The following is a 27,338-nucleotide window of genomic DNA, read 5'->3' as shown; positions in this document are numbered from 1 at the left end:
ATGACGAAAGGACTAACTCATCTCAACATTTACAAAGTCCCTGAACTGGCTCCAGCAAGGCAGTGGCTTGGCACCTGTGTGAACAGTCTAGCCTTGTATGAGGCCCCTGGTTTAGTTCCCAACACACAAATACAAGCCACTGGAATTCACAGTCTTGAAATGCAGTAAACAGCTAAGAGAACACCGTAGTGCTTTGTAGTTCAGATGTTTACAGTCCTGGGAAATGAAACTGACCACACATTTCTAAAACTTCCTTATTGTTTTTAAGTTTTTAGCACTGGCAGGCTTAACATGTCACCCTGTGATCCTCATGACATTCCTCTATGCACTCTGGTAATCTTCCTCATCTAGGAAACTGTTTCTTAAGGTTTATCATCCTATAGCCTCCTGTTCATAACACCACCACCCATTTCACTTCTGCTTTGAAATACACTGGGCACAAAATTCTTTGTTGGGTGAAAAAAAGCTGCAATCTCAACCCTGAGGTGTCCCAGGCTTCAGCTTTCAGCTCAATCTATAAAACAAGTTTCTCTGACTATTGGCATTCCTCCATGGTATAAGCTTAAAGGCATGTGCATGAGAAGAAAACACAAAGAAAAGACAAGGAAACCAGTATGGTGGTATCGCCTTATACCCAGCGTTTGGAGGATGTGCAGGGTCTCAAATTCAAAGCCAGCCTGGGCTACATAGTGAGATTATGGCACATACAAAAACCAAAACCAAAACCAAAACCAATGACAACAAAACCAAGACTAAAGATGCAGTTCATCATTGTCATGCTGCCTTAGCACAACCAAGTCTCCTCCATCTGACCTTGGAGGGAGGGGAAGAAAAAACAAGTTACTTTCCTATAGGACTACCCTATTTCTAAGGGCTGTCACTATGGTCACTGGTACTGAGGCTGAGGATAAATGTTTTCAGTAGAACACGTGTGGCATGAGGAAGTCAAAAGGCTCAGTCATTGCAGAGACTAGCACTAGGCTAGTCTTTATCTCAACATGGTGTTTTCACTACCTATGGGATGAAGTCACATCACACTGTATTTATGGATGGTCAATTCCCTATCTCACCTTGACCGAGTCTTGGGAGACCCAGATATTTGGTTAAGCATTATTTCCCCATGTTTCTCAGTAAGAACAAAGCAGATTGCATTCTCCATGTGGATGGACAGCATTCATGTAGGTAGCAACCACTGTCTTCTCGGGCTTCAATACTGAGCTGAAATACAGGTTTTCTGCCTTCAGCCTGGGCCCTACACAATGGCCCTGGCAATACTTGAGCTTCAAATTTGGAACCACACAGCTGCCTATGGGGGTTTGAATGAGAATGGCCCCGTAGGCCATTATGTATTATATATTATATATACATTATATATTTAAAAGCTGAGTCACCAGTTGGTAGAACTACTCTGGAATGATTAGGAGGTGTGGCCTTGTTGGACAACATGTATCAATGGGGATGGCTCTTTTACTTCAAAAACTGCTATCGTTCCCATTTGGCTTGGTCTCTCTGCCTTGTGATTGTTGACGTAAGCCAATGCTTTGCCTGCCTGCCTGTTGCGATGCTCCTTGACATAATGATCATGAATTCACTGTCTGAAACTGTTAGATCCAATAAACTCTTCTATAAGTTGCCTTCAACATAGTATCTTAGCATAACAAAAGAAAAGTAATAAATTAGATTTTTCTGGGTTTCCAGTTTGAAGACAACAGAGAATTAGCAACCTCTGTGATTGTGTATCAGTTTTGAGAAGTCTTTTTCAGATTGATCTATGCCCCGATTGCCTCACCACCAGTGAGAACTGTGATAAATACAGCAGCATAATTAACCTGCGCAGCCATTCTTTTAATAGAACTTCCTATATTCAAGTATGTAAGCATTTCAGAGGAAACAAGACTAACCATTAAAAAGTTAGGAAGTCCTCATTTAGGTTTACATAGCAAGAGGACATTTTAAATAGCCTTAAGCCAGGTATGGTAGTATAAGCCATTATCCAATATTCAAGAGGCAAGGGACAGCGAATCTCTGGAGTTCAAGGCCAGCCTGATCTACATCACTGAGTTCCAAGACAGCCAGAGGTATATAGTGAGGGCAAGCAAAAAAAAAAAAACAAAAAAACAAAAAAAAAACCAAAAAAAAAAAAACAAAAAAAACAACAACAACAACAAAAAAGCAAAAGAAAAAGCTTTAAAATGCCCACTATCTGAATTACCTTCAATGTCATGTCATCTGAACAGGAGGCTAGGAGATTGCCAGTTGGGTCCCATTTGATAGCATTTACTTCATTCTAAAAACAACAGTAAATATTTATATTTTCATTTTATATAACAGACTGCTACTTGATATTTAATATGCATAGTTAAAAGCTATTCTGAAATATTACTTGATATTATTCACTCAAAATGATCATATATAGAAGGAAAGACTTACCGTGTGTCCCTGGAATGTTTTGATAGGTCTGTCTTGTCCTAATTTGCAGACGTGAATGCACATATCTGTACTACAAGATGCAAAGGTGTTGTTGCTCTGCCAGTCAACATCCAGTGCTGGGGCTAGGAAGGAACACAGGTGGGGTTTGCACTGAGCACATGTGTGTCACCCAGGAGCTTTAGCTCTGAAGCATATCCTAAGCAGTACTTAAAGATTTTACTATTTATTCACTCATCCATATGTGCACTGGAGTTTTGCTGCATATATGTCAGTTCCCCTGGAATTGGAGTTACTGAGAAAAAACTGTCACATGGCTGCTAGGAATTAAACCTGGATCCTCTGGAAGAAAAGGTGGTGTTCTTATCCATTGAACCATCTTCTCTAGCTCCTACACTGACTTTTTGAGAGAGAGAGCGAGAGAGAGAGAGAGAGAGAGAGAGAGAGAGAGAGAGAGAGATCAAAACTGCCAATAACTTCCAACTGTGTGATCGCTGTGCAGGATAACTCATGTTGTGAGCTGGAGCCTAGGCTTCTCTTTTATATAATGAAGAAAACAAAAAAGCTGTTCATTAACTCTTAATACCCCACCTACTCCACCTCCAAATTTAGTACGTAGGGAGGTTGCCAAGACCAAGCAAGAAGCTGCATGTGAAAGAATGCTACAAACTACAAATCAGATAAGTGAATCAGAGCCATCCCCATTATCAACAGCAATGTTACCGACAAAGGGGTTTTCTTTTTAAAAGTTCCTCTGTAGGAAAAATCAAGTGGCTTTTAAAAACGTTTAAAATCTCAAATGTCCAAAGTTGGCTAAGACTTAGTATGCAGCCCAACTTTAGCTCAAAGCGGAGTACATGTTTCTTTCACCTACAACAAGCAGCAAAGGCTCTGTGATAGTAGCCTCAAGATCAAGGCCGGGATATCGAGTGACTGGGTGAGCACATGGAGAGTTCGGTGTTCACACTCCAGTCAGCTGTGGGGAGGGGGCTTTCATAGGGGGAAATAATAGGACATTTAGATTCATCCTCAGTACAACACATCCGCATGGTCTGCAACACTAGAAAAAGCTACTTTCTGAACCTTAGTAAGACTGTCAACCCGACTTAGAGACAGGAAGAAACAGGAAAATGAAGGATGCTTTCCTGGGATGTTTCCTAAACTTAGCACTTCACTCACATTTAGTTCGGTATAACTTCTAGGAGAATGCGATCTGCATCAGCCAGCAGCTGTGCCCACTCTGGTCAGCAGCATGTGACGGGCAGCTAATATTTTGGATGTATCCACTGTGATGCCAACTGTCCTGTTCACTTCGGTCTGCCCTCAGGTTCACCTGGACCATGAGGATAACTCTCACAACCTCCCCTTTCCAGACTCTTGGGCTTTCTAGTCCTGAGCTTGCTTCAGAGAGGGGAACAGAAGCCCAGGGTGACTATTCCTGCCCCTAGCTCAGCCTGGTTTCTCAATGGTTCCTGCTGTTACTAGGCAACCTCTTCCCAGTGGTTCAGGTTCCCATTAGACTGGCAGCACCTTCCATCTCACTGGTCTTTCTTTCAGTTGTTCTGCTCTGGGTGACCTCACGCCTCTAATGCTCCCCTTCCCCAACATTACTACAGTGATTTCCTTCTGCATTAGTCCCTTTCTTGGATTCCCAAGAATAGACTGTCTTCCTGTCAAAATCCTGATTCAGTAAAGATTGCAAAATTAACATAAAATATCACTCTTATAATTCTAGTATTAATAAGTAGAAAATAAGGAAGAGGAGGCTAGAATTTTTAAGAAAATAGATAATTATACAAAAAATAATATGAGGAAGGTCAAATGTCTGATATGACCTCTAAGAGCCTGAGTGGCCTGCAAACTTGAGAGGAGGCTGACAAATCACAAGCCACACTATGACAGACATATTTTGGGTTCAGGGACAAAAAGGAAACTATATCCAGCATTCAGAAAAGACTCCCTCCACTGGGAGTCCCTACTCACAAAACGGCACAAAATCTGTCCTGCCTACAAGAAGTGCAGGGATAAAGACGGAGCAGAGATTGAGGGACTGGCCCGTCAATGACTGACCCAAATTGAGACTCATCTCATGGGCAAGAACCAATCCCTGATACTACTACTAATACCCTGCTAAAGCTTGCAGTCAGGAGCCTAGCTAGCATAACTGTCCTCTGAGAGGCTCTACCCAGGAGATGACTGAAACAGATGCAGAGTCACAGCCAAACATTAGGTGGAGCTCTTGTGAAAGAGTTCTGCAAAAGACTGAAGTACCTGGAGGGGACAGAGACTCCATAAGAAAACCAACAGTCAACTAACCTGCACCCCTTAGGAACTCTCAGAGACTGAATCACCAAACAAGGAACATACTTGGGTTGGACCTAGGCCCCACCACTCATGTGGCAGATATGCAGTTTGGTGTTCATGTGGGTTCCCCAACAACTGGAGCAGGAGCTGTCCCTGACTCTGCTGCTTGCCAATGTATCCTGTTCCCTTAACTGGGCTGCCTTGTCTGGCCTTAAGGGGAGATGATGTACCTACTCTTAGAGTGACTTGATATACCTGGGTAGGCTGGTACTCAAGAGGAGCTGACCCCTTCTCAGAGAAGGGGAAGACAGGATGGGAGAGAAATTGTATGAAGGGTGGGGGTGGCAGTGATTGGGATATAAAATGAATAAATAAATGGAAGAAATGATAAAAGAAATCAGCAGGACATGGGGAAGGACCTTTGCGTGACAGGTGTCTTAAGAGTTTTACAGCTGTGAATAGACACTATGACGAAGGCAAGTCTTATAAGGACAACATTTAATTGGGGCTGGCTTACAGAATCAGAGAGTCAGTCCAGTATCATCAAGACGGGAGCATGGCAGCATCCAGGAAGGCATGGTGCAGGAGGAGCTGAGAGTTCTACATCTTTCTTAAGGCTGCTAACAGAACACTGGCTTCCAGGTAACTAGTATGATGGTCTTAAACCCACACCCTGAGTGATACACCTACTTCAACAAGGCCATACCTTTTAACAGTGCCACTCCCTGGGCCCAGCATATACAAACTATCACATTCTACTCCCTGGCCACATAGGCTTGTTCAAACATATAAGTCTATGGGGACCACATCTAAACCTAACATAATAATGTAAAATACAAAAGTCCCCAGCGTCAATAACAGTCTCAACAATGGTAAAAGTCCAACATTCAAAGTCACTTCTGAGATTCATCCAATCACTTAACTGTAATTCCCAAAGAAAAACAGGAAAGCAGCTGGGCAAACTCTAAACTCTGCATCTCCAGTTTTGATGTCAAAATGGTCTTCAGATCTCCAACTCCATTTTCATCTTTGTTGACTGCAAAAAACTTCTTTCTCCAGGGCTGGTTCCACTCCATTAGCATCTTTCCTCAGCAGATAGCCCACGGCTCAGGCATCTCGAACATCTTGGGGTTTCCAAGGCAACTTCAATGTTACAGCTTCTTGTTTCAATGTCTGGGATCCACACAGATCTTCCTGGGCTCCTCCAAAGGGCCGTTGTCACTTTTCAGCTCTGTCCTCTGTAGTACTCCCAACTCCTGCTATTCCACGTAGTCATCTCGTCATACTGGCACCTCCAAAATACTGGGGCCTTCTGCTGCAACCAGGCTTCACCAATAGCCATAGCCTCTCATAGGCTCTCTTCACAGTGCCAAGCCTCAACTTCTTTGCATGACACCTTCAGTCCTGGGCCATCAACTGCAACTGAGACTGCACCTTCCCCAATGGCTTTCATGGCCTCTCACGGTGCCAAGACTCAGCTGCTCTTCATGACCGCTTCATGCCTTCAAAACCTGTACCACCTGTGTGACTCTTACATGTTACCAAGTCCGGCTGTAGAATGAGGTACAACCTTGGCTATCTCTTGAACACAGCTTCTTTGTGCGCTCAGAAAACCCTTCCCCAAAGATTTCACTTCAGTAATGCTGGTCTCTTCTTAATCACCACTAATTTCTATCACCAGCATCAACTGTCCCAGTAGTCCCTTCTATTTTTCACTCTAAAGCCAGAAACACATGGCCAAAGCTGCTGAGTCCTGCTGCTTTCTGGGGCTGGAACATGGGCCCCTTATTCTATTACCAGCTTTCTATTTTCTGACTCCTTCTCTGCCTAAGCTTGGCTTTCCTGGGACTTCCTTTGTAGATTGACTGTGAACTCAGAGATCTGCGTGGCTCTGCTTCCTGTAATGCTGGGATTAAGGGCGTGTACACCATACCTGGATTTAAGTTTTTCTTCACCTAGAACCTGCTTTTTCCCAGGCTGGCCTTGAACTTAGAGATCTGTTTGGCTTTGTCTCCGAGATTAAAAGTGTATACCACTATGCCTTGATATAAACTTTGCTGGGTAGGATCTTGCCCCCAAATCCCTTAATCTGTTATCTCACAGAACATAGGATTCAGTTCCATTTCATTTCCTGGTGCCCCTTAAATACTTGAACCACATATTTTATATTTTTCCTTTCTGAGCTTGCTAAGCTTGTTCAAAATGCTCTTCATTAAACTTAATCAGAGAACAAAGTTTATGATGGGTGCTTCTAAGACTTCCTTTGTCAGTACAATTAATATAGACTCTTCAGACAAGGGCACAAAAGCAGCCACATTCTTCACCAAAATACCACAAAAACAATCTCTAGGTCACATATTGAAATTCTCCACTGAAACCTCTTAGGCCAGGTCCGTACAATTCAAATTACTCTCAGTAACAAAGTTTTCCATATTCCTACTCAGATAATTCATTAAGCCCCACTTACAAACCCATTGCTTTTCAAATCCGAAGTCCCAACATCCACATTCTTCCAAAGGCATGGTCTGGCCTATCACAACTATACCCCACTCCTGATGCCAATATCTTAGGGTTTTACTGCTATGAACAGTCAACCATGACCAAGTCAAGTCTTATAAGGACAACATTTAATTGGGGCTGGCTTACAGGCTCAGGGGTTCAGCCCATTGTCATCAAGGTGGGAACAGGGCAATGTCCAGGAAGGCATGGAGAATTCTACATTTTCTTCTTTTTAAGGCTGCTAGCAGAACACTTAGTTCCACGGAGCTAGGATAATGGTCTTAAAGCCTGCACCCACAGTGACATACCTATTTCAACCTTCTAATAGTACCACTCCCTGGGCCAAGTTTATACAAACCATTACAACATGGAAACCAATTAACATATATTGTTGGTTTTGAAGATTATGTGAAAGAGGACATCCTAAATGTAAATGTAAGATTTTTTTTCCTGGATTTTTCAATCTTCTGGGTAAATTTGCCTGATGAAAAAATGAAATGGATTGTAAAATATTAAAAAATAAAAGAAAAATTTTAAGAACTTCAGCTAGAAATTTTTTAATTAATTTTTTATTAGATATTTTTTATTTACATTTCAAATGTTATTCCCTTTCCTGGTTTTCAGCTAGGAATGTTAAACTGAATGTTATGTTAAAGGTGCCTGCCATGTTCTTGGCACCCTGGCAACCCAGGGAAACACTAGGGGACATCAGTCATAAGACAGGCCCAGGCAGTGTAAGTTCTTTAAGACTATAAACCTAACCCAACATGTACCCAAAACATGCAAGGTCTGTTTATTATTTTATATACTTAGAGGAAGCTATGAAATTTTAATTTCACACTATAATACATTTAAAAATTTTTAGAGCTAAAATGAAAATTCTCTCCTGATTTATTTTTAGAAATCCACTTAAATTCCCTAGTTTTGAAAAGAATAACTTATGAAGAAAAAGATATTTATTTAGTATTAGTATTTTCTTATTTAATTGTCTCTTTGACAATTAATTGGCATTTTTAACGGCTTTACTGAGATGCAATTCACTCATTTTAAATGTTTTAGTCAATGGTGTTCAGAGTATTTCATTAGTTTTAAATTTTGTGACCAAATACATTATGGTGGTTGAATAAGATGGCTCAAACATTTGAAAGCTTAGTCACTAGGAAGTAGAACTCTTTTTAAGGATTAGAAAGTGTAGCCCTGTTGGAGAAAGTGTATCTCTGGACATGGGTTCTGAGGTGTCAAAAGCCTCCACTAGTTCCTTTCTCTCTCTTGGGCCATGGATCAGGATGTAACTTTAAGCTACTTCTCTAGCACCACGCTAGCCTGTTATCATGATTCCTATCACAGCTAAACATCTGAAACTGTAAGCAAGGCCCCAACTAAATGCTTTATTTTTTAAAAGTTGCCTAAGGTCATGGTGTCTCTTTGTAGCAATAGAACAATGACTAAGACATACAATTTACCTAGTTATAAATATACAAATTTGTAATTTAGTTATATTCACTGTGGACCCATCTGCTTATTTCTAAAACTTCTTACTACTACTACCAAGCACTAACTCACAATCCTACACCTGACCTCAGTTCTAAGTTACCTCTGATTTGCCTTTTAGGAACAGCTGGGTGGAGAGATGGCTCAGTGGGCATAAATGCATGCTACAGAAGCATGAGGGCCTGAGTGCTGCTACCATGAGCCATGACAAGCCAGGTATGGCCAAACCTGTGCTCATCAGTGCCTCCAACACTTCGTGGAGGGCAGATTCAGAAAAACTGCTAGAGCTTGCTGGCCATCAGTGAATTCCAAGTGCAATGTGACCCTGCCTCAAAGGGATAAACTTAGTGGATACTTAAGAGGTAACCATGCCTCGTATTGTCCTCGACTTCTGTACAAACACAAAGACAAACAGACAGACACACATACACACAGTCACATGAGTACACATATGCACACAAAGAGAAGAAAAAGAGGAGAAGGAGGAAGAAAAGTCACAAAGAGGAAGAATGGGAGAGAGGGAAGAAGAGACAGAGAGAGAATGAGATTGAGATCGTGTGTTTTCCAATAGTTGGGAGATTTCAGTATCTGTCTTTCAAAAACGGATGGTCTACAGATGGCAAACCAGTAATGGGTAAAAAACCACTAATGGTAACACTAAATGCTAGCACACAAATCAGTCTACATGATGTTTATAAGAAGAGCGAAACTAAATTAGCAAACAGTTTTTGAGAGACCTCTAACAAAAGCCCCAAATACTTAAAAACTAAGCAACATTAATTTAAATTGTCCACTAAGTCAAAGAAAAAAAAAATCAGTCAAAACGTCATTTTGAGAGGAACGGAAAGCACACATATGAAAAACAGAAGTTGCATGGGAGAAGCCTAGAATTTCAGCACTCACAAGGTTAAGGCAGGACTATCTCAAGCATCAAATCAGCCTGGGCTACGTGCTAACAATCTGTATTAAAAAACAAGTAACAAGGAAAATTAAGGTACAGACTAATTATGGAATTCATCAGCATTAAGAACATCCAATATGGAGCACATGTCTGTAACCTAGGAGCACCCTGAAGGTAAAAATCAGTAAACACTGCACACCAAGTACGTCCCTGTGCCAAAAACACCACATAACAAAAGCAAAGATACATCCCAGATAAAGAGAAAACGTCTGCCATATACCTAGAAATGACTTGTATCAAGGAAATATAAATAACCAATGGGTAAGATGGGAGATGGCTCAGGAGATAAAGTCCCTGCTATGCAAAAACATGGAGATGAGTTTGGATGCCCAGAATCTATGCAGAAGTCAGACATGATAGTGCATACTTGAATTCCAGCATTGGGGAGGTACAGACAGGAAGGTCCTTGGAGTTTGTCACCCAGTCAGTGTAGTTGAAATAATGAGACCCTGCCTCAAAAACTAATGTGCACAGTGATCAAGGAAGACTCCTGACCACCCGATACCGAACTTTTGGCCTCCATATACACCTGTGCCCCTCCCCGTACACATTCTAGTTCCTTAGGAAAATAGTCAAATTAGAACCACAGTAAGATGCCATCACAAAATAATCAAATTGGCTACAATTAAAAATGGGATCATCCACTACGGCCTGGAAAGGATGCAGAGAACTGATGATGCTGCTCTATGGCTGGTGAGACGAAATTGCTTTAGAAAACAATTTCAGTTTTGAGCAATGCAGTTATTTTACTACTTGGTATTCTAAGAAATAAAACTGCATGCTCATTTAAAGACTTTTGAATGTTTATAGTTGTTTATCTGTAATAAGACCAAACAGAAAACATTAATTTATTCAATAGTGGGCAAACACATTATATAGGCCACCCAAAGAGACCTTGCTAGCAAAAGAAATACTGAATAAGTATCTGTTACAACACAGAAGAATATTCATGCAGAGTGAAAGAGAGGTCACAGTCCTCCAAGTAAAATGTACCTGTGATTCTGTACGTACATCGTAAACCAATCTGTATCTGTGGTGACTACTGTCATTGCCTGGAGAATGAGACCTCTCACAGCCGGTGAGAGGGGCCTGGTGGTAACAGATGTGCCTGTATCTTCAGTGTGATGGTTTCAATGGTATTTACATGTGTAATCACTTCAAGATAAATACATTCCGTCCATATGTCAACTATTCCTCAGCAGAACTCTGTTAAAGTACAACTTCTTATTTTAAAGCATTTCAGTTCCCTCCTACTCTCTCTCTTCCCTAACTAACTCCTTTCTCTCAGGTTCTTGTTTCCTTGTCTTTTGGTTCCCATCTGAAAGAGTGTCATATCTCTTAGCCCAGTATCTCGTGATGTACACATGCATATATCGAGCAGCGTTGGCCAGACAGAAGCTTAGACTATCCCTCAGCAAGCTCTGGTTTGAAGTCTGAGAGAACACACTGAGAAACACCTCAAATGGTTGTCATTCTTTTTACTGTGCCTAAGCATTTGTGCCATCTCCCAACTCCTTTAAGTTTCTATCACTACCAAGAAGTATGACGAAACATGCAGAACTAGCCAGAGACCATGGAAAACTCTGGCAGGGGAAGAACTAGAAGCCAGGCTGATTTAGAAGCAGAACAAGGGGGCTGGAGAGATGGCTCAGTGGTTAAGAACACCGACTTCTCTTCCCGAGGTCCTGAGTTCAAACCCCGCAACCACATGGTGGCTCACAACCATCTGAAATGAGATCTGATGCCCTCTTCTGGTGTGTCTGAAGACAGCGACAGTGTAATCATAATATATAATAAATAAATAAAATAGAAGCAGAACAGGTAAACAGGGAGTGCTTTAGTGTGGCCACCCTGATAGAGTTAAGTATTTAGGGCATACCACAAAGTCTGCAAACCACTCTACTCAGATCCTACCCCGAGTGGTTTGCTTGGTCTCACTTCTGCCTTTTGGTACATGCCTGCTCATTCCCAACGACATGAGGATGATAACCACAGCCTCCTCAGTCACGGTGGGACTCCTCAGAGCAAGTCTCAAAGCAGCAGCTATTATCAGACAGCGCTAAAACCATTACCCTGGCAGTCTTTCCTGCCATCAAGAAATTCACCGATGATGCTCGCCTACACTCCCATACTCTGGAGGCTGAGGAAACGGAAGGAGAAGCGTTCTGAGCCGGAAACAGCCTGGTATACACAGCAGGATGTTGTTCCTCCCTGCCCTCTCTGACACAGTGGTGCCAGGATGAAGGCAATGAGGGCACTGAGCTACAAGCCCAGAGTACTACATCACACAAGAGGAAACCCACAAAAGACATCAAGAATACCCATCTTTTACTTCACAAACAAAAGAGGGCTGACCTAGACAAATCAATCTAAAATGCACAAGATGGTGATATGTGAGCCTATAATAGTTTAATTTATTCCAAGGCATTTTCTTGTCCTTGCAATAAATAGCTGTCAAGAGCCCTCGTTTACATATAGTGAAAATGAAGCTACAAAGGTTAAGTGATCTGAGAGCTTATCACGTGCAGAAAGTCCATTTACAGCCAGACCTTCCAACTCTGCAGAGCCACCCTCACTACACCGTCCGACTCTGCATCATCACTCTAATTACGTAGGCTCAGTACTCTATGGCACATTTCACAAAAAGCCCTGCTGACCCTCTAAGAAGGAACAGTTTAAAAGCTATGAAATGCCTCCCGAGAGAGCCGGCACCAAGGACGCTGTCTGACACTCTAGGCCCTGAGTGAATTCTGAAGAGCATGTCAGCTGCCATGTGTCATCAAGATTTACCTGAATGGAAAGGAAACTGCTGCTTGGCTTCTCCAGTATGCGCATCCCAAATGATGGTGGTCTGAGATTAGAAGGAGAAGAAAAATTAAAGGGTGTGTGAGTGGCAGAATGGACGCCTGACTAAGGCAGAAGGACACTGTGTAGTGAACTCCACCATCAATATTTCTATTCCTCACAACACAAGGCCACCTACACTCAGCTCAGAGGAAAGCATCATGACGCAGCTTAACTTTTCTGCGGGGATTCTTGCCAACTTATTTCCAATAATAATTATTGTTTGTCAACAAGGTGTCTACATTGTATTAGATTACCTAATGGATATCACTGCAATGGTGTATTTTAATGAGTTTTGCCAGCTCTGGAGATATAAGGAACTAAATTCTTGTTATACTAAAACTACCACTAACAGATTTCTTTTCTTGAACCTCACACTGACGTGAACTTCGCATTGACACCCCCCCCCACCCGAAAAGAACGTCTTACATTATAGTACCACTTAAAGCAGGCTGTGAGACTGCCTATGAAAGTGACAGGGGCTGGCTCTCCCCTCCCCTGCTTTTGCACATTCCTTCAGCTCTCTTTTAGAACTGCTCACTGAAAATATGAGTCGAAGGCAGTTTCTGTCCCCTCCCCCAGCAGATTAACAGATTAACAGTCTGTTCTCTGCTGGGTGGAAGGAGCCGTTGCCACTGAGATGGACTGGGAAGCACAAAGTGCTTAGTTCTAATGCTTCACCAGGTACAAATCCTAGCAAAAATGAGGCATGGTCATATCAATGAAAGATAAGATAGTAGTTTCGGAAAATAAGCAGACAATATAAGAAAAATTTCTATTACTGTTACCACTTCTTATTTGAATGAACTGAAGTCTGCTTAAGTTATTAGCAGGAAAGAAAAAATTACTTTCAAATATATTCTTGATAGAACTTGACTTGAATGTTCATTTACCTTGTCTACACCAGCACTTAGGATGAAATTTCCTTTCTTATTCCATTTTAATGCAAATATAGGACCTTTATGCTGCCCCAAGGTGCTGGCAAGATTACCTAAATTAAAAAAGAACAAACAACAACAACAACAACAAAAAACTTTAAAATTACTTTAAACTTTATAACTTAGAACATCAATAAAGTTAGAAAAATTCATACCATCTTTAGTCCATATTCTGGCAAATCCGTCATATGACCCAGTTGCTAGAAGTGTACCTTCACTCTGGCAGAGAAATACATTTTGTTTATTACACAATCCAAAAGGCCATTTAATTACTATACACACAGTGCCTGTTGAAGTTCTGGGCACAAAAGACCCAGATCTCTGTGTGAGTGCCAACAAAGGCTGGCAAAACCCTGCTCGCAGATGAAGCCAGTGTCCTCAGACAGCCCACCCAAGGATGAGCACTGGCAGGCAGCACTGTGGAGCAGGACTGCAGTTCCTCCGCAGAACATTTTCACAGAGGACCATGAGTGAGGATGCAGCAGGTATAGACCAAGAAGGACAACATAAAAATGATACTCTGAGGATGCTTTTTATAAGAGGTAAAAAGTAAAGCCTTCAATTTATTTTTAAATTTTGATTAGGATTTTAGGAATATGGAGCCGGGTTGAAGCTAAAATTGGGACCTAATCTCCAGATTATAGTATGTTGAGTCCTCAAATGTCTTCATTCACAGACCACCTATGCAAGAAAAGAACACTCACATTCCAATCTAGAGAGGTGACATCCTTGTTACTGGGAACGTCCTGCCCTCCTTCCCGTATGCAGTGTCTAAGCACCAGCTGTGTGGGGCCACTTGTGCTGTTCTCACTGAGGTTCCATATTCTTGCAGTGGAGTCTCCAGACCTTCAGAGTCAAAATATCAGCTCAAGTCCTCATATGAGCAAGCATTCCACAATCTAAGCCACACATTTAGCATGAATAAGAAGTAGACTACTGGACACAAACATTTTAATATTTTTCTTATTTTATATTTTAGAGCTTCTACTAAGTAACAACTTCACAAGAAATACTAATCTACCAAGGCAAGATGATCATAAGCAATCAACAGAAGTGACTATAAAGTGAAATATATTAACAAAAACATGTAGCAGCCTATTTGGTGAGGTATTCTTAAATACCACGATAGTGCTGGGCATGGTAAAGCCCAGGACACAGGTGGGTCAACACGTCAAGTTAAACAGCAAATCCTGTCTAAAACCAAACAAAATGCTCAACAACTAGAAAGCTCTTTGAAAAACCTACCCTGATGCCAGGAGATCACTAACAGGGTTCCAGGCACAGATGAAAACTTCCGATTCATGGCCCCGAAGCACAACCGCTTTATTGGGAGGGATTTCCACATCCCCGTCCACCTCCATCATGTCCGTGTGATTATCTGCATCGTGAAAAGTAGCAGTTCTGTCAGAAGGGAAGCACATGTCTGGCAAGTATGACGTGCTAGTTTTAAAAGTGTGAGTATCCCGGAATGTGTATGTGAAATGGTAAAAAGAAAGGGGGGAAAAAAGGTTATACCTCAGCAAGGCTGAATTAAAGTCTGTAACAATACTATTCTGAGTTCTGCCAGTAGGGGTTGCTGCTATCATTCATACAGCACGAGTCATCTTTATTCCTCAATGTCAGAGCCTTGTTGGATGTTTGTAACAGAGACTATTATAAATTTTACTTAGAAATCAAATGCAGATGCAAAATGCACTTAAGAGTAGAAAAAGGCTTCAGAAACATTTAAAAAGGAACGAACATTCAGTTCATTTAGCTTTTGGAATCTTAGGTCTGTAATCTGAAGTGTGTTGATGCCAGTTGGGGTAGAGGCAAACACCGGTTATCAGTGTAGCTTCTAAGGGTGGGCACTACAGTAGAGCAGTGTGTGCTGACCATCTCCAAGCATTCTCTGCTCACTTGCGATGGTGTGTGCTCCATTCTCCTCCCCATTGGCTGTGTTCTCTCCATTTTTCGCAGAGCCTTGCTGGTTAGTGGCTGCGGCAGCAGCTGCAGCAGCGGCTGCATGTTGCTGTGCAAGCTTGTCTCTGTAGGCTTGTTGTCTTGTTTGGACGACATCAGGCATGACAGCATCTATCAGGGACAGAGACTCTATGGGTCGACCATCAAATAAGGTGCCATCCTGGGGTTGAAAAACAGGGAAAGAAAAATGAGATGTAGTTGTCAGGTTGACATATACTCCATTAACAAAACGAAAAACTTCATTCTGAGGAAACCATGAACATGAGCAAGAAGGGGGAAGGGAGCAAGAATGGCACTGCAAGAGTCAAATGCAAACAGCCACCAACTGTCACCTAAGGTCCTCATCAACTCTGCACAAAGACAAACCGATACAAGAGGCCATTGGCAAAAGCTTAAAGATAATAAAATGCATACTATAACATTCAGGTAAGGGAAGCTGCTAGTAAGAAACACTGACCAATATGAATATGTCATACAATGAGAAGAAAGTACCCAGTACTTGCATCTGCATTCTGCACCCAGGCCTTGGGATGATGCACCTATCCTGACCTGGAGCAGATCTTTCTCTTATGGGTTTTCTCTAAACACTACAGGATGATCATATCATATAAGTGATCTAAATGTATGATATTGTATGACATACAAATGATATTAAGTGTAACCTAAGAGAACCAGCAGATAATGCTAGCTATGGTGGTGTAGGACCTATCCCTTAGGAAAACAAGGGACTGGACTACTTTAAAGAGCTAAAATCTTTTCACTTACTTTTACCAAAAAAAATGGGGGGATGTGGGGAAGAGACCTTCTACATATTCTGTGTTCTGGCCATACACTAAACATTGTAGCTACAACAAAGTTCCACTCAGAAAGAACATGCAATGTGTGCTTATTAATGCTTTGAAGGGCATAACAGCCTTGTTACAGTTCCTCATGATCCCAGTGACAGTCCAGAAGTAAATGAGTCTGGCTGTGCTACAAGGCTGATTTATACAATCAGGGAGCAGATAAGATTGCCTCAGGCAACAGTAGCATGCCTATACCTGAAACAAACACACTACTTACACATGCAGCTCTGAGCATCAAAGTTGGCATCACTTATAAATAAATTGGCTTCCAAAATCAGGGTACATGAAACTAACAATGATTTTGTAAGTCCTTGCCAGCAGTTTGTTCTTAGTACCGTCCAGCAAAATTATATGTTAAATATGATCTCCTTTTCTCACACACAGAGAATATTAAAGGAATAACCTACAGAAACTGTCTTCTGGTGTGAAAACCAATACATTTATGAATAATAATCTTAATCTGTCCAAACCCATGAAGTCAAGGTCAGATACTCCATAGGAAAACACATTTAAGAATAAGCATCGGTGTTTGAAGTGGAACGCATCTGCCTTACCTCATTTATGCTAACTTCTGCCTCTACATATTGCAGGCCTTTCTGGATGATAGAGATGAGTGCAGCGGGTGGGACGAGGGCACCATTTATGTTGGACTGACTTATATGGCTCTCTATACCAAAGGTAAATGCAGAATGAGAAAATCCTAAAAGCAAAAAAAACACTGTGAGAACTTATGTTGCTAATAACATCACATTAAATTGCAAACAATAAAAACTGTTATCTTTTATAATTACATACCATCACTTGACATTGTAAATGGATAGCTAAATTATAATTTAAAATAGAAGAAATATTAAAAGAGAGCCAAGTCAGCCTTTATTTTCCTTTGCTCACAGCACAATGTACGTCTGGCTTCTAACAGGTCACGTGGCTCAGGTTTTCTCACTGTACCACAGCAATACAACTTCCTCAAGAAAACACATCAAACACAAACACTGAAAAGCCATGAGACACAGAACATGTCAAGTGCCTTATGAAACAAAATGAAATCAAGATTCATGTAGCGGGTCATATTTTTGTGGCATATTTAAAAGAAAAAAAAAAGACTTAAATTTAAAAAAAAAAAAAAAAGAAAGAAATCCAAACCAAGAAAGAGCAGAAACAGGACAAACTGATGTAGCATGGGGCTGCAGATATGGCTGGGTCAGCAGTGCCTGTCCACCATGCATTTAGGGTCTGGCAGCAACACTGCCAAGCTGTGTACAATGATGCACACCTAACCTGCCCGCACTCAAAAGTACAGAGGTGGGATGATCAGACTTCAAGATTACCTTTGCCTATACAGAGAACAACACAGGCTATATGAGACTGTTTCCAAAGGAAATAAAAATCAAATTGTAATTGAATTCATACATTATTTTTATATATTCATTGACTTAAAAAGTTTCAGTATTTAGTAATAACTCATCTAAACAAACTTTTTGTTGCTGCTTCTCTAAGATAAGGTTTCTTTCTCTGTGTAACCCTGGCTGTCCTAGACCTTGTTCTACAGAACAAACTGGCCTCAAACTCACAGAGACCTGGGCCTACCATTGCCTCCTTAGTCTTGGGGTCAAAGTTGTGTGTCTCCACCATCTGGCTCTAAACAAACTTGTAGGAACTACAGAATGAAAACAGAGCGTCTAGGCCTCTTAGAACAATTAGGCCCAGCCCTCGGGAGGTAGAAGCAGGGAGAAGCAGACTCTCCACCATATTCCAGGGTAGGTACCAACATGCCACACGGGTCATCTCAAAAGATTAAATAATTAAAAAACAAAACCTTAAAAGCATGAGGGTACATAGCTAATCTCCTATATGAGCTTCACTTACATTGTTATAAAGATCTAGTCCAGATAACAAGTGAAGTTCCAGTCAGTAACAGACAGATTGGTCACTCTCTTTACTAAAATCCCATCACAATTTACCAAGTTCTAAATCGCTGTATGATTCCAAATAGCACTTGAGTGGGAAAGGCTTAGGGGTAGCTAATGTTGGTTGGGTTTTCAAAGCTCCCACTTCTGCCCTAATGGCCCACCGTGGGAGAAGGAGAAAGGCATTTCTCTGAGACCTTGGTTTTAACTTCATAATTTCACCCAGACAAGCTTGTGATTAAGGACATTTAAGAGTTTTGTGTTTAATTTGAGGTCACAAAGATGGCTGAGGCAAATGTGGCATGAGATGGAAAAAAACATTCTGAAGCATTATCCTTCAGAAATTCCAAGGTCCTGAGTCTGGCAGGTCGAGGAGCAACAGTACCGAAAGGCAAGACTAAGCACTGGAAGCATTAGGGAAAACAACTTGAGGTGAGGAGATGAAGTTGGAGACGGGAGACTCCTGTGTAAGAAGCAATGCAGGCCCTCAGTAAGCTCTGCATCAAACAAAAGCAGGGAACCACCTAGGAAAACTTAGAAGTGGAAGATGCCATTATGGAAAGTACCGTGTGCTAGACAACATATGTCTAGACTGTAATTACACTCTATTATGAATTAAGGCTGGGAAACAGTCACAGGACACCGTAAAGATTCAAATCCATTCTGCATCCTGCTTCTCTTAAAAAGTCCAAATACAGCAGCAAGATTAGACATCCAACCAGAGAGCAGCAGTCCATCACTGCTCAGCTACCCTCGAGTACTGAGAAACAGGACAGACCATCACATGAAACACTGGGACACTTTACTAACCTTACAACCAGGATGGGGAAGGTGAATGCATTCATTTATAATTATAAACTGTTTCATTTCACTATATCAGGCTAATCAGTTTCTCCTGTAATCTTAGCAGTTACACATGGCCAGTGAATACCAAACCGAACAATCTACACTGGCTGTTTGATGTGGCAACCAAGGAAAGGGCTCAAATACAGTAACTCTGGGAAACTAGTAAGTTACTTGTTTAATAATTTGTTCAGAATGCTATTCCATTATAACACATTTTGGAATGTGTAAAAAGTCACTCCAGAAAAACCATAGCCTTTGCTTAAAACAGCAAAAAACAAAAACAAAAACAAAAACAAAAACCACTAAAACTTGAACCAGGTTTATGTGCCCTTTAAGTTCCAACTTAACTGAAGAAAGTGCTGATAGGTCTATCCAAGAGCAAAGAGAATTCCTTAAATCTGTAAACTACTGAAATCTGCCTCATTGAAGCCAGCACCCCTTCTCTTCACAAGCAAAAATGGGTCCACTATAAGCAGCCGCTCAATAATGCATGTAGGAGGCAGAGGCCCTGAATAGACAGAGAGTGGCAGGGTGGGTATTTGTATACATGTGTAGGTGTGCCTCAGTTATACAGACAATCACATAGTTCCTGATCTTCTACACTGTTTGGTTAAGCAAGTAGTGTTTTTCCAGGGACAAGTTGGGCTTTAAGAGGAGAATGGGTTCTCGGGAACCTAATAATTCTACTTTGCAAGCACAAAAGACAAGAATTTGAATGAATGAATGAATGAATGAATGAATGAATGAATGAATGAAAGAAAGAAAAGAAAGAAAAGAAAGAAAAGAGAGAAAAGGAAGAAAAGGAAGAAAAGAAAGGAAGGAAGAAGTGGTTCTTGAATATCACGGTTATCACTGAGGGCACTGGATAAGCAACGTACCTCCTCCCCATCTCCCAAGGCATAGTTTAAATGAACACAACAGTGCCCAACAGAGAGATAGAGCTGAATTATTTCAGCCCGGTTATGCTCAGAACCTGCACATCATTCGTGCTACCCATGCCCAATAGCTGTGCCTTCTAGACTCAGTTTTCAGAAAAGACAAAAGGTAGGGGTACTAGCAGAGAATGTTCAGTTCTGCAGAGCTATGCACAGCACTCACACACTAGATACATGCTTCTATTCCCTAAATTTTGCTTTTAAAAAAAGAATTGAGGAGTTCGCTTGGTGCTAGACCACCTACACACAAGAGCCTGGCTTGTTGGATCCATAGCATTCTCCACATCCTCAAACAGGCAAAAACCAACTCTACTAACTAGTTCATATGAGTATTACACCCTTTGAACTATTAACCAGGATCACAGACAGCATTAAGCCATGGAGTCACTCGTGCCTCAGCCTGACCGCTGGGCTTTCACAATTTTAACTTTGTACAGATTCTGACTGACTGACTGACTGACTGACTGACTGACTGACTGACTGACTGACTGACTGGTGTGTGTGTGTGTGTGTGTGTGTGAGAGAGAGAGAGAGAGAGAGAGAGAGAGAGAGAGAGAGAGAGAGAGAGAGAGACTATTTAAGGATGATCATTGACCATTATACTCTTTTCCCAAAACTACATAAATACATAAAGCCCCTAGCAACATACACGTTTCTTCGTAGTTCTGCCATACCATGAAAAAAATAACAACCCAAAACAAAGGCAAAGAAAAGGACAGTGAGAGGAACACTGAGCGAGTACTCTGGACTGTTGTCTTTTGTCCTTAACACTGTCACCTGAAATGAGAAATACTATACTGTACAAAATGATCTTACAAAATAAGTGAAACTGACTTCAAAATATAAAGGTCATTTAATGGGGCCATCCCTAATTCTTAGTTTATTGTATACTCTATCGTAAAGAACCACAGATGCTGACTTGCACTTTTGCAACTAGACATCTCTGTAAAACACACACAGAAAAGGCAAACTGAAGCTAGACACGACCTGAACTACTCTGGTTTTTTTGTTGTTGTTTTTGTTTTTTTGTTTTTTTGTTTTTGTTTTTGTTTTTTTGCTCTGTTTTTCATGGCTAGAGGTGAATTACTGATTGCCAGGCTAACATGAGGAGTGAGGCCTGCCTGGTACAGGGCAGGAAGATTACCTATTTAATTACCTTTGTATGAGTTAACAGAAACTGTGTTGTCATTTGGTTGCTGACATTTTAACTGAGAACTGTCAAAGCAGAAAAATGAATGAAGTGTGACTGGTACAGAAGCTTAATATTAAACATTTCCAAGTTGTTCTAAGTTAAAGACAGAAACATGGGTAGTTTTGACATGTGATTTTGTAACTAAAGCACAGACTAAGTATTTCCTGTCTGAAATGGTCACATGTGCTCCTGACTTCAGATTCTAGAACATCCGCATATCTAAAATGAGACTGCTTTTTTTGGGACTGATAGCCATGTTTAAAGAAATTTATTTATGGAACATATCACCTGCTATAAAAATCTGGAGGGATTCTTTGTAACACTATATTGTGTATTTTAACTCAGACAGGTCAATGTGAAATTATATGAGGAATTTTCTATTTGTATTAAATTAGTTAATAAATGATATTGGATTTTGAAGCAGTCTGGATATCAGGTTTTTGGATAGGAGTGTTCACTTTCTACATTATTTGGAAAAGCACTGTATCACAAAAATTCTAGTATGGTAGTAGGCATTCATCCAGGAGACCCGATACCTTCTGAAGAGGTGCTAACCTGGACTGTCTGCATTAAGACTCTCAGTTCTAAAACCACAAGGGTTTTCTTCCTGAGACTTTCTGACATTATAATCTAGTGATTTAGTGGCTTTAGTAGTAGTAAGTGCATTTTGATTTTTGCAATTTCTACTTAGTCAATCATAAAACTTATCTGTTTCATGACATCGTCAACAGAAATGTTTACTGAGCAACTAAACACGTGCAGTGCCACTCAAATCTCTGAAGGCTTCTCCAACCAAACATGCAAAAGAAGCAAAAGGTTTCTCTGCATCCGGGATGGGCTTGACCTCAGAGACGCACCTGCCTTGCCTCCCAAGTGCTAGCATTAAAGGCATGCACCGCCAGTGCTTGGCTGACATTTTACCTTCTTAAACAAAGCAGCTAGAAGAATAAATATCAGTAAGTTCACAAGAAATTACCAGGAAATTTTATTTAACACCCGCACCTAACAAACAGAACTGGATGTGTTTAGGGCTGGTAGGAAAAATCCAAGCTCAAGTGAACACTGTGTCAGGGTCAATTACATGACACATCATGAACGAGTAACCACTGTACAAAGCCAGGCAGTCAATAATCAATTCAAATTTACACCTAGGGACAAACACTAACTATAGGAGGAACACTGGTTCAAGTCTGTCCTTACTTACAGATAAACAAGTACTTTGAATTTTTAAGATACCTCAAAGGGGGGAAAATCATTTCCTAAGAGGTGTTTGCTACATTGGGTTGGCTTCTTTAAAATGCTGGATGGTGGGGGCCTCAGCAAGCTTCTTACCATGAAGTTAACTGAGAGGAAACTGAGAGAAGTGCATAGTTACAATACTTAATAGAAACCTAACAGCCTATACTTTTGTCTTCATTCTGACCTGTGAGGGCCAGCCAATTTGGAAAGGCAGCCCCAACTGAGAACTGAAAACTATCCCATGCCATCTTTTCAACAAACAACCCCATCTCTGAAGTCAGTCATCTGGAGGCTTAACACTAAAATAGCTTCATTCCCTCTATATCAGGATACCACAGTGCAGTCAATATTACATACAGTATTCAGGGAACAGACATCACAAATTCTTACTGAAAAATGTTACCTCTAAACCAATTATCAAAACAAAACCAATGCTTCCTAAGTCTTTCCTCACCTAAGAGCCAGAATGACATTTTACTCTAGTCCAGTCAGTCATTCCAGACTAGTTTTAAAGCATTTCTGTCATGGGCTCTATGCCTTGGCCTCCTTTCTGTCTAGCTCCTTATTTCACAGGGAATGAGGTAAAAACTAGGCAGGCTTCTTTTGTGTTGTTAGACATTTCAAGAGAAATAGTTATGACTCAAACAACTTCATCACATTGTTTAATATTTAACTGATTGCCATGAATGATTGTTCATGCAACTGAACCCCATGGTTCCAAGATCACCACAATCATCATGTATCATTAGATGTCAGAGAACTTTCCAAACACAAGGTAAGTGCTCAGATCTACAGCCAATGGAGTCTGTTTTGGCTAGGATACTAGGATCCAGATTCTTAAATTCATAGAACTGCAACATCTTTCAACTCTACTGTCTTCTACATCTGGAAGAAACTTAAAAAGCAGAGTCTGGGGGCATCTTATATATTTTAAAAAAGTACACTCCACTGCTTGTTTGACCTTTGTCTACATATTCAGCACTATCAATGATAGTTCTAGGAGGACACGGCTCAGACCACAGTTCAGTATGTATACCTTTCAGCCTGTTCATTCTAGACTCAAGTCATTACCTACAGTTTTCTTAGGTAACATCATGAACATGCTTGCATATATGATGTGTACTACCTTCCTTGTCTCTTTTTGAAAAAAACCAACTATTTTAAATTGTATTTATTGTTGTTGTTACTTATTATTGTTGTTTTTATTGGGGGAGATGGGAGTTAGAGAACCTCATGGATTCTGTACTCTCTCTCCACCTTTTCATGAGTTCCAGGGATCAAAAGCAGGTCAGCAGGTTTCAAGGCAAGTGCCTTTCCATGCACTGAGCCATTTTGCCAGCCATCTCTGTAGTTTTCAACTGTCCCATGACTGACACACAATCGTGCCCTTTAAACTTTGTTTGGCCTGAGTCACCTGGACCACCTGCTGTTTTCCAAGCGATCCTAATACAAGAAACCAAGGACAATACCAGACACAAATTCTGGGACAGAAGGTATGATGACATTTATGGCAAGGTGCACCAGGAAGATGAATATCCTCAGTTAAAATGTCATCAAGTACACCGATTTTTCTCCTGTCATAATAAGTTACAATTTTTATAAAGATGCTTTCTCACTTCTATACATGGTATTTACTAATTCTTCAATAGCAGTACAATGAAAATATAATGGTAAGGCAATACTTACTAAGCTTACTAACTACATATGATGACTTGAGCTTATTATTTGGGGTCCTAAAAAAATACAATTCTTGCTTTAAGGTTGCATTTAGTGGAAGATGGTCTTATATATAGCCCAGGCTGGCCTTAAACTATCTGTAGCTGGAGGTGACAATAACTCTTGGACCTATGGTTCTGAAACACTGGGGCTCCCCACTGTCCATCCATCCCTCCCCCCTTGCCCCCCCCCCGCCAGCTCTCTCCCTTGATCTCCACTGTAACCTACACCATCCAAATATGCGTGTGATTCATATATTTCACCAAGAATACAGGAAACTTTATGAGACTTTTAATTTCACATCACTAGATATTCTTCGAGAAATTAAATGGGTCCGTATTTTGCTACCTCCCCTTTTCTGATTCTTTTCTTTTAGGAATATAAAAAGCAGTTTGAAGAACCATTTGGAACAGGGGAATCTGAGCAAACAGTTAACAGTGCTTAAGACATCTCACCTGCCTCACCTGGGCACTGGATGAATCTCAGGCTAAGGTGCTCAGCTGTTTCTCATGTCCTCAAACATTAATGCCCAATGGTTTGGCCTTAGTGGTCTTTCTAATACATCAAATGAGACTTCCTAACAAATCCCCACCCACCAGTCCTTCGCACTGCTTGTTTCATCCAAAAGCTTCAGAACGTTGGTTTGAGCTGTGCTGTCCCCACAACCAATCCTTCCATAGTGGGCAAAGTGTTACATAGTAACTTGTAAACACTTTCACAGGCTATACTGGGACAGTCACTAGGGCTACTGTACTGTGACTTTATTATTAATCGTGGTATATTAAAAGTCTCTGGGAGTTTGTTTGATCTGCTTTTCCCCTCACAGTATAAACAAACTCCAAAACTTTACAGCAGGTGATTCTGTGTTGGGCAGATCTCCTTGTCCAGGAGATCTCTCCTTGCCTCCCTGTGGTTGTTCTCCCCCCACCCACTTGGTTGGTTACACTGAGCTCTCTTTCCCTCGCCACTCTTTCTGATCCCATATTATCTTCTCAGCTACTCAGAGAGGAATAGTGGTATTTACATCTTTGCCTGGTCCAGCAACAGTTTCACTTGCAGTCTTACTTCTATTTTATAATCAGACCTCCTTTTTAGAAAATTGAGATGATCAGTTCCTCAATATTAATTGCAAACCACATTCAATGATCTATATAGTAATAACCACTTGAATACATCCATCAGAATTCAGATCAAAATATATTTAATAAATATATTGGTATTAATACCTATGAAAATATGCTAAAAATACTGTTAATTTGATTTTACAATTCTTACCATAAGTAGGAGTAATAATTAACTGTATACATTCAATATACATTACTAAGCTTATGTTTCTGACCTTACTAAACATATGCAACAATGTCACATCATAACACCTTCCCAATTAAAAATGACTTCTAAACATCAAAGGACAAACTGCTAGTTATATGTATTGGCCTGAGATGATCCCAACATATTTGAAAGAGTCAGAGAGTTAAACCATGCAGCAAACACAGCTTTAAAGTGGCAGTCCAGACATCAAGAAACAGACAAAGCTCAACAGTTTGGACTGTTACAAATTTCAAATGCAAAAAAATTATTTTGAGAATAGTGAAAGAATTTGAGGCCTATTACTTTACAGCAGTACTCACCTGACTCTTGCAAGTACCTATATACCAAGAAGTTGACCTCATCACTGCTTATACTCATCTTTATTCCCACTTAAACCATGAGGTCACAACACAGGACATAACCCTAAAAATAAAACAAAGGTCATTATTTTCTCAGTCAAATATACTAAAACAAAATGTAAACAATGCTGTAAAAACATTTAACTTGATTAAATGATGTAAAACGAAGGTTCTTAGTGCTTGGGAGTTTTAACATAGTCACTTCCATAGGCAGTAAGACATACACAATCAAAACATAGCTAGTGCTACTTTTCTATAGGGTAACATCCTGTCGAGGAGAAGAAGAAGATTCACAAAGGCCTTCAGCACTGCATGTAATGTAAAACTCCCTTTAGTTTTCTTAACTTAAAAAAAAAAAAAAAGGCAAGATTTAAGATTCTAGCACAAGTTATTGGAAAAAGGCACAATCTTAAAGCCCTGAGCAGGGGGGGAGCCTCAGTCCTGTCCTCTAGCTCTCTCCATCATCTCTACACTCCTAGTAGATTTGCTCTCTCCATCTGAGAATCTCATAACACAGAGGTCACATCTGTGCATTTCTATATATACAGGATCTGAATGTGCATAAAGCCATGAGGCTGCCACATTCTCTTACTGGATAGGATCATGTAGGGCAAGAGACACGCTAAGACAAGACTTAAGTATATGAGCATAAATCTATTTTCATTATTTAAGAAAAGATCAGAAAATTTCTCTTAAGAGCCTGTAAATATTTGAGGTCCTGCCAGCCATACAACCTGTCACAACTCCTCAGTGTTTCCATGTAGTGTAAAACAGTAAACGCAAACAAAAGAACATGGTTGTATTCCACTAAGACTATTTATGGAACTGAAACTTATACTTCACAGAAATTATTGTATGTTAAATATTAGCCCCCTCCCATCACAATTTTAAAAATGAAAAACAGGAGAAAAACATTTCAAGGAAAAAAAATCCTTTTTCAGTATTATGTTCCTCCCTTCAATATGAGACTGACATGAGAAAACCATCCCTATGGGCAGGGCTACTACTCAGAAATATTCAAATACAAATCTCTGGTGGCTGCTACAAGTGCAAAACACAGTGGATAAATGAGATCAGTAGGAAAAACGCCACACTTGGAGGTCTCACTGCTAATCCCAAACCTTGACCCAAGTCACCAACCTACATAAACAGTGGAGGAGATCACAACAATTTACACACAATGCTATCTTAAATATTATCGTATTTTCAAAGGCAGTCAGAATATGTCATAATACACAGACAATGTAACCCCTACTGAGCAAGGGCTTAGATATCCACAACATCTTCTACTAGCATAATCCTGAACGGAGGTGAGCTCTCAATGCGAAGAGCAGTTGTCATCCATCTGGGGTTAGGATGCTCACTAGGATCACTTGAAGAGCTATGTCAGCTGACTGTGTGACGCCAAGGCAGCACAGCCACCTCCTTAACATGGCAGGTTTGTTACACCCTTTAACTCCACCCCCAAAGCAGCACAACTAGGAACAACAGAACACTGCTGCACTGTGTACTAAGCATAGGAAGTGGCTCACCTCGCACAGGACTGTCTTTCAAGGTCACTA

At 40.7% G+C, this 27,338-nt stretch overlaps 1 protein-coding gene across 5 annotated transcripts in view; it reads right to left on the bottom strand.

Moving 5' to 3' along the window:
* Tbl1xr1 (TBL1X/Y related 1) overlaps window positions 1–27,338 on the bottom strand; it is a 138,998-nt gene that overhangs the window by 9,809 nt on the left and 101,851 nt on the right. For 3 of the 5 annotated variants that reach the window (NM_001439821.1, NM_001439822.1, NM_001108941.1), the window contains 10 exon segments: window positions 2,213–2,287; window positions 2,431–2,552; window positions 12,473–12,533; window positions 13,420–13,517; window positions 13,620–13,683; window positions 14,169–14,310; window positions 14,710–14,842; window positions 15,364–15,586; window positions 16,826–16,971; window positions 25,738–25,840. In NM_001439821.1, the coding sequence (NP_001426750.1) occupies window positions 2,213–2,287; window positions 2,431–2,552; window positions 12,473–12,533; window positions 13,420–13,517; window positions 13,620–13,683; window positions 14,169–14,310; window positions 14,710–14,842; window positions 15,364–15,586; window positions 16,826–16,971; window positions 25,738–25,795 (1,122 nt within the window). In that variant the 5' untranslated portion in view covers window positions 25,796–25,840. 5 annotated transcript variants of the gene reach the window in all.

The sequence above is a fragment of the Rattus norvegicus genome, chromosome 2 (genome assembly GCF_021556685.1).
Source record: "Rattus norvegicus strain SHRSP/BbbUtx chromosome 2, alternate assembly SHRSP_T2T, whole genome shotgun sequence".
In the NCBI taxonomy this organism is placed as follows: Eukaryota; Metazoa; Chordata; class Mammalia; order Rodentia; family Muridae; genus Rattus; species Rattus norvegicus.
This window is presented reverse-complemented; position numbering and strand designations above follow the sequence as displayed.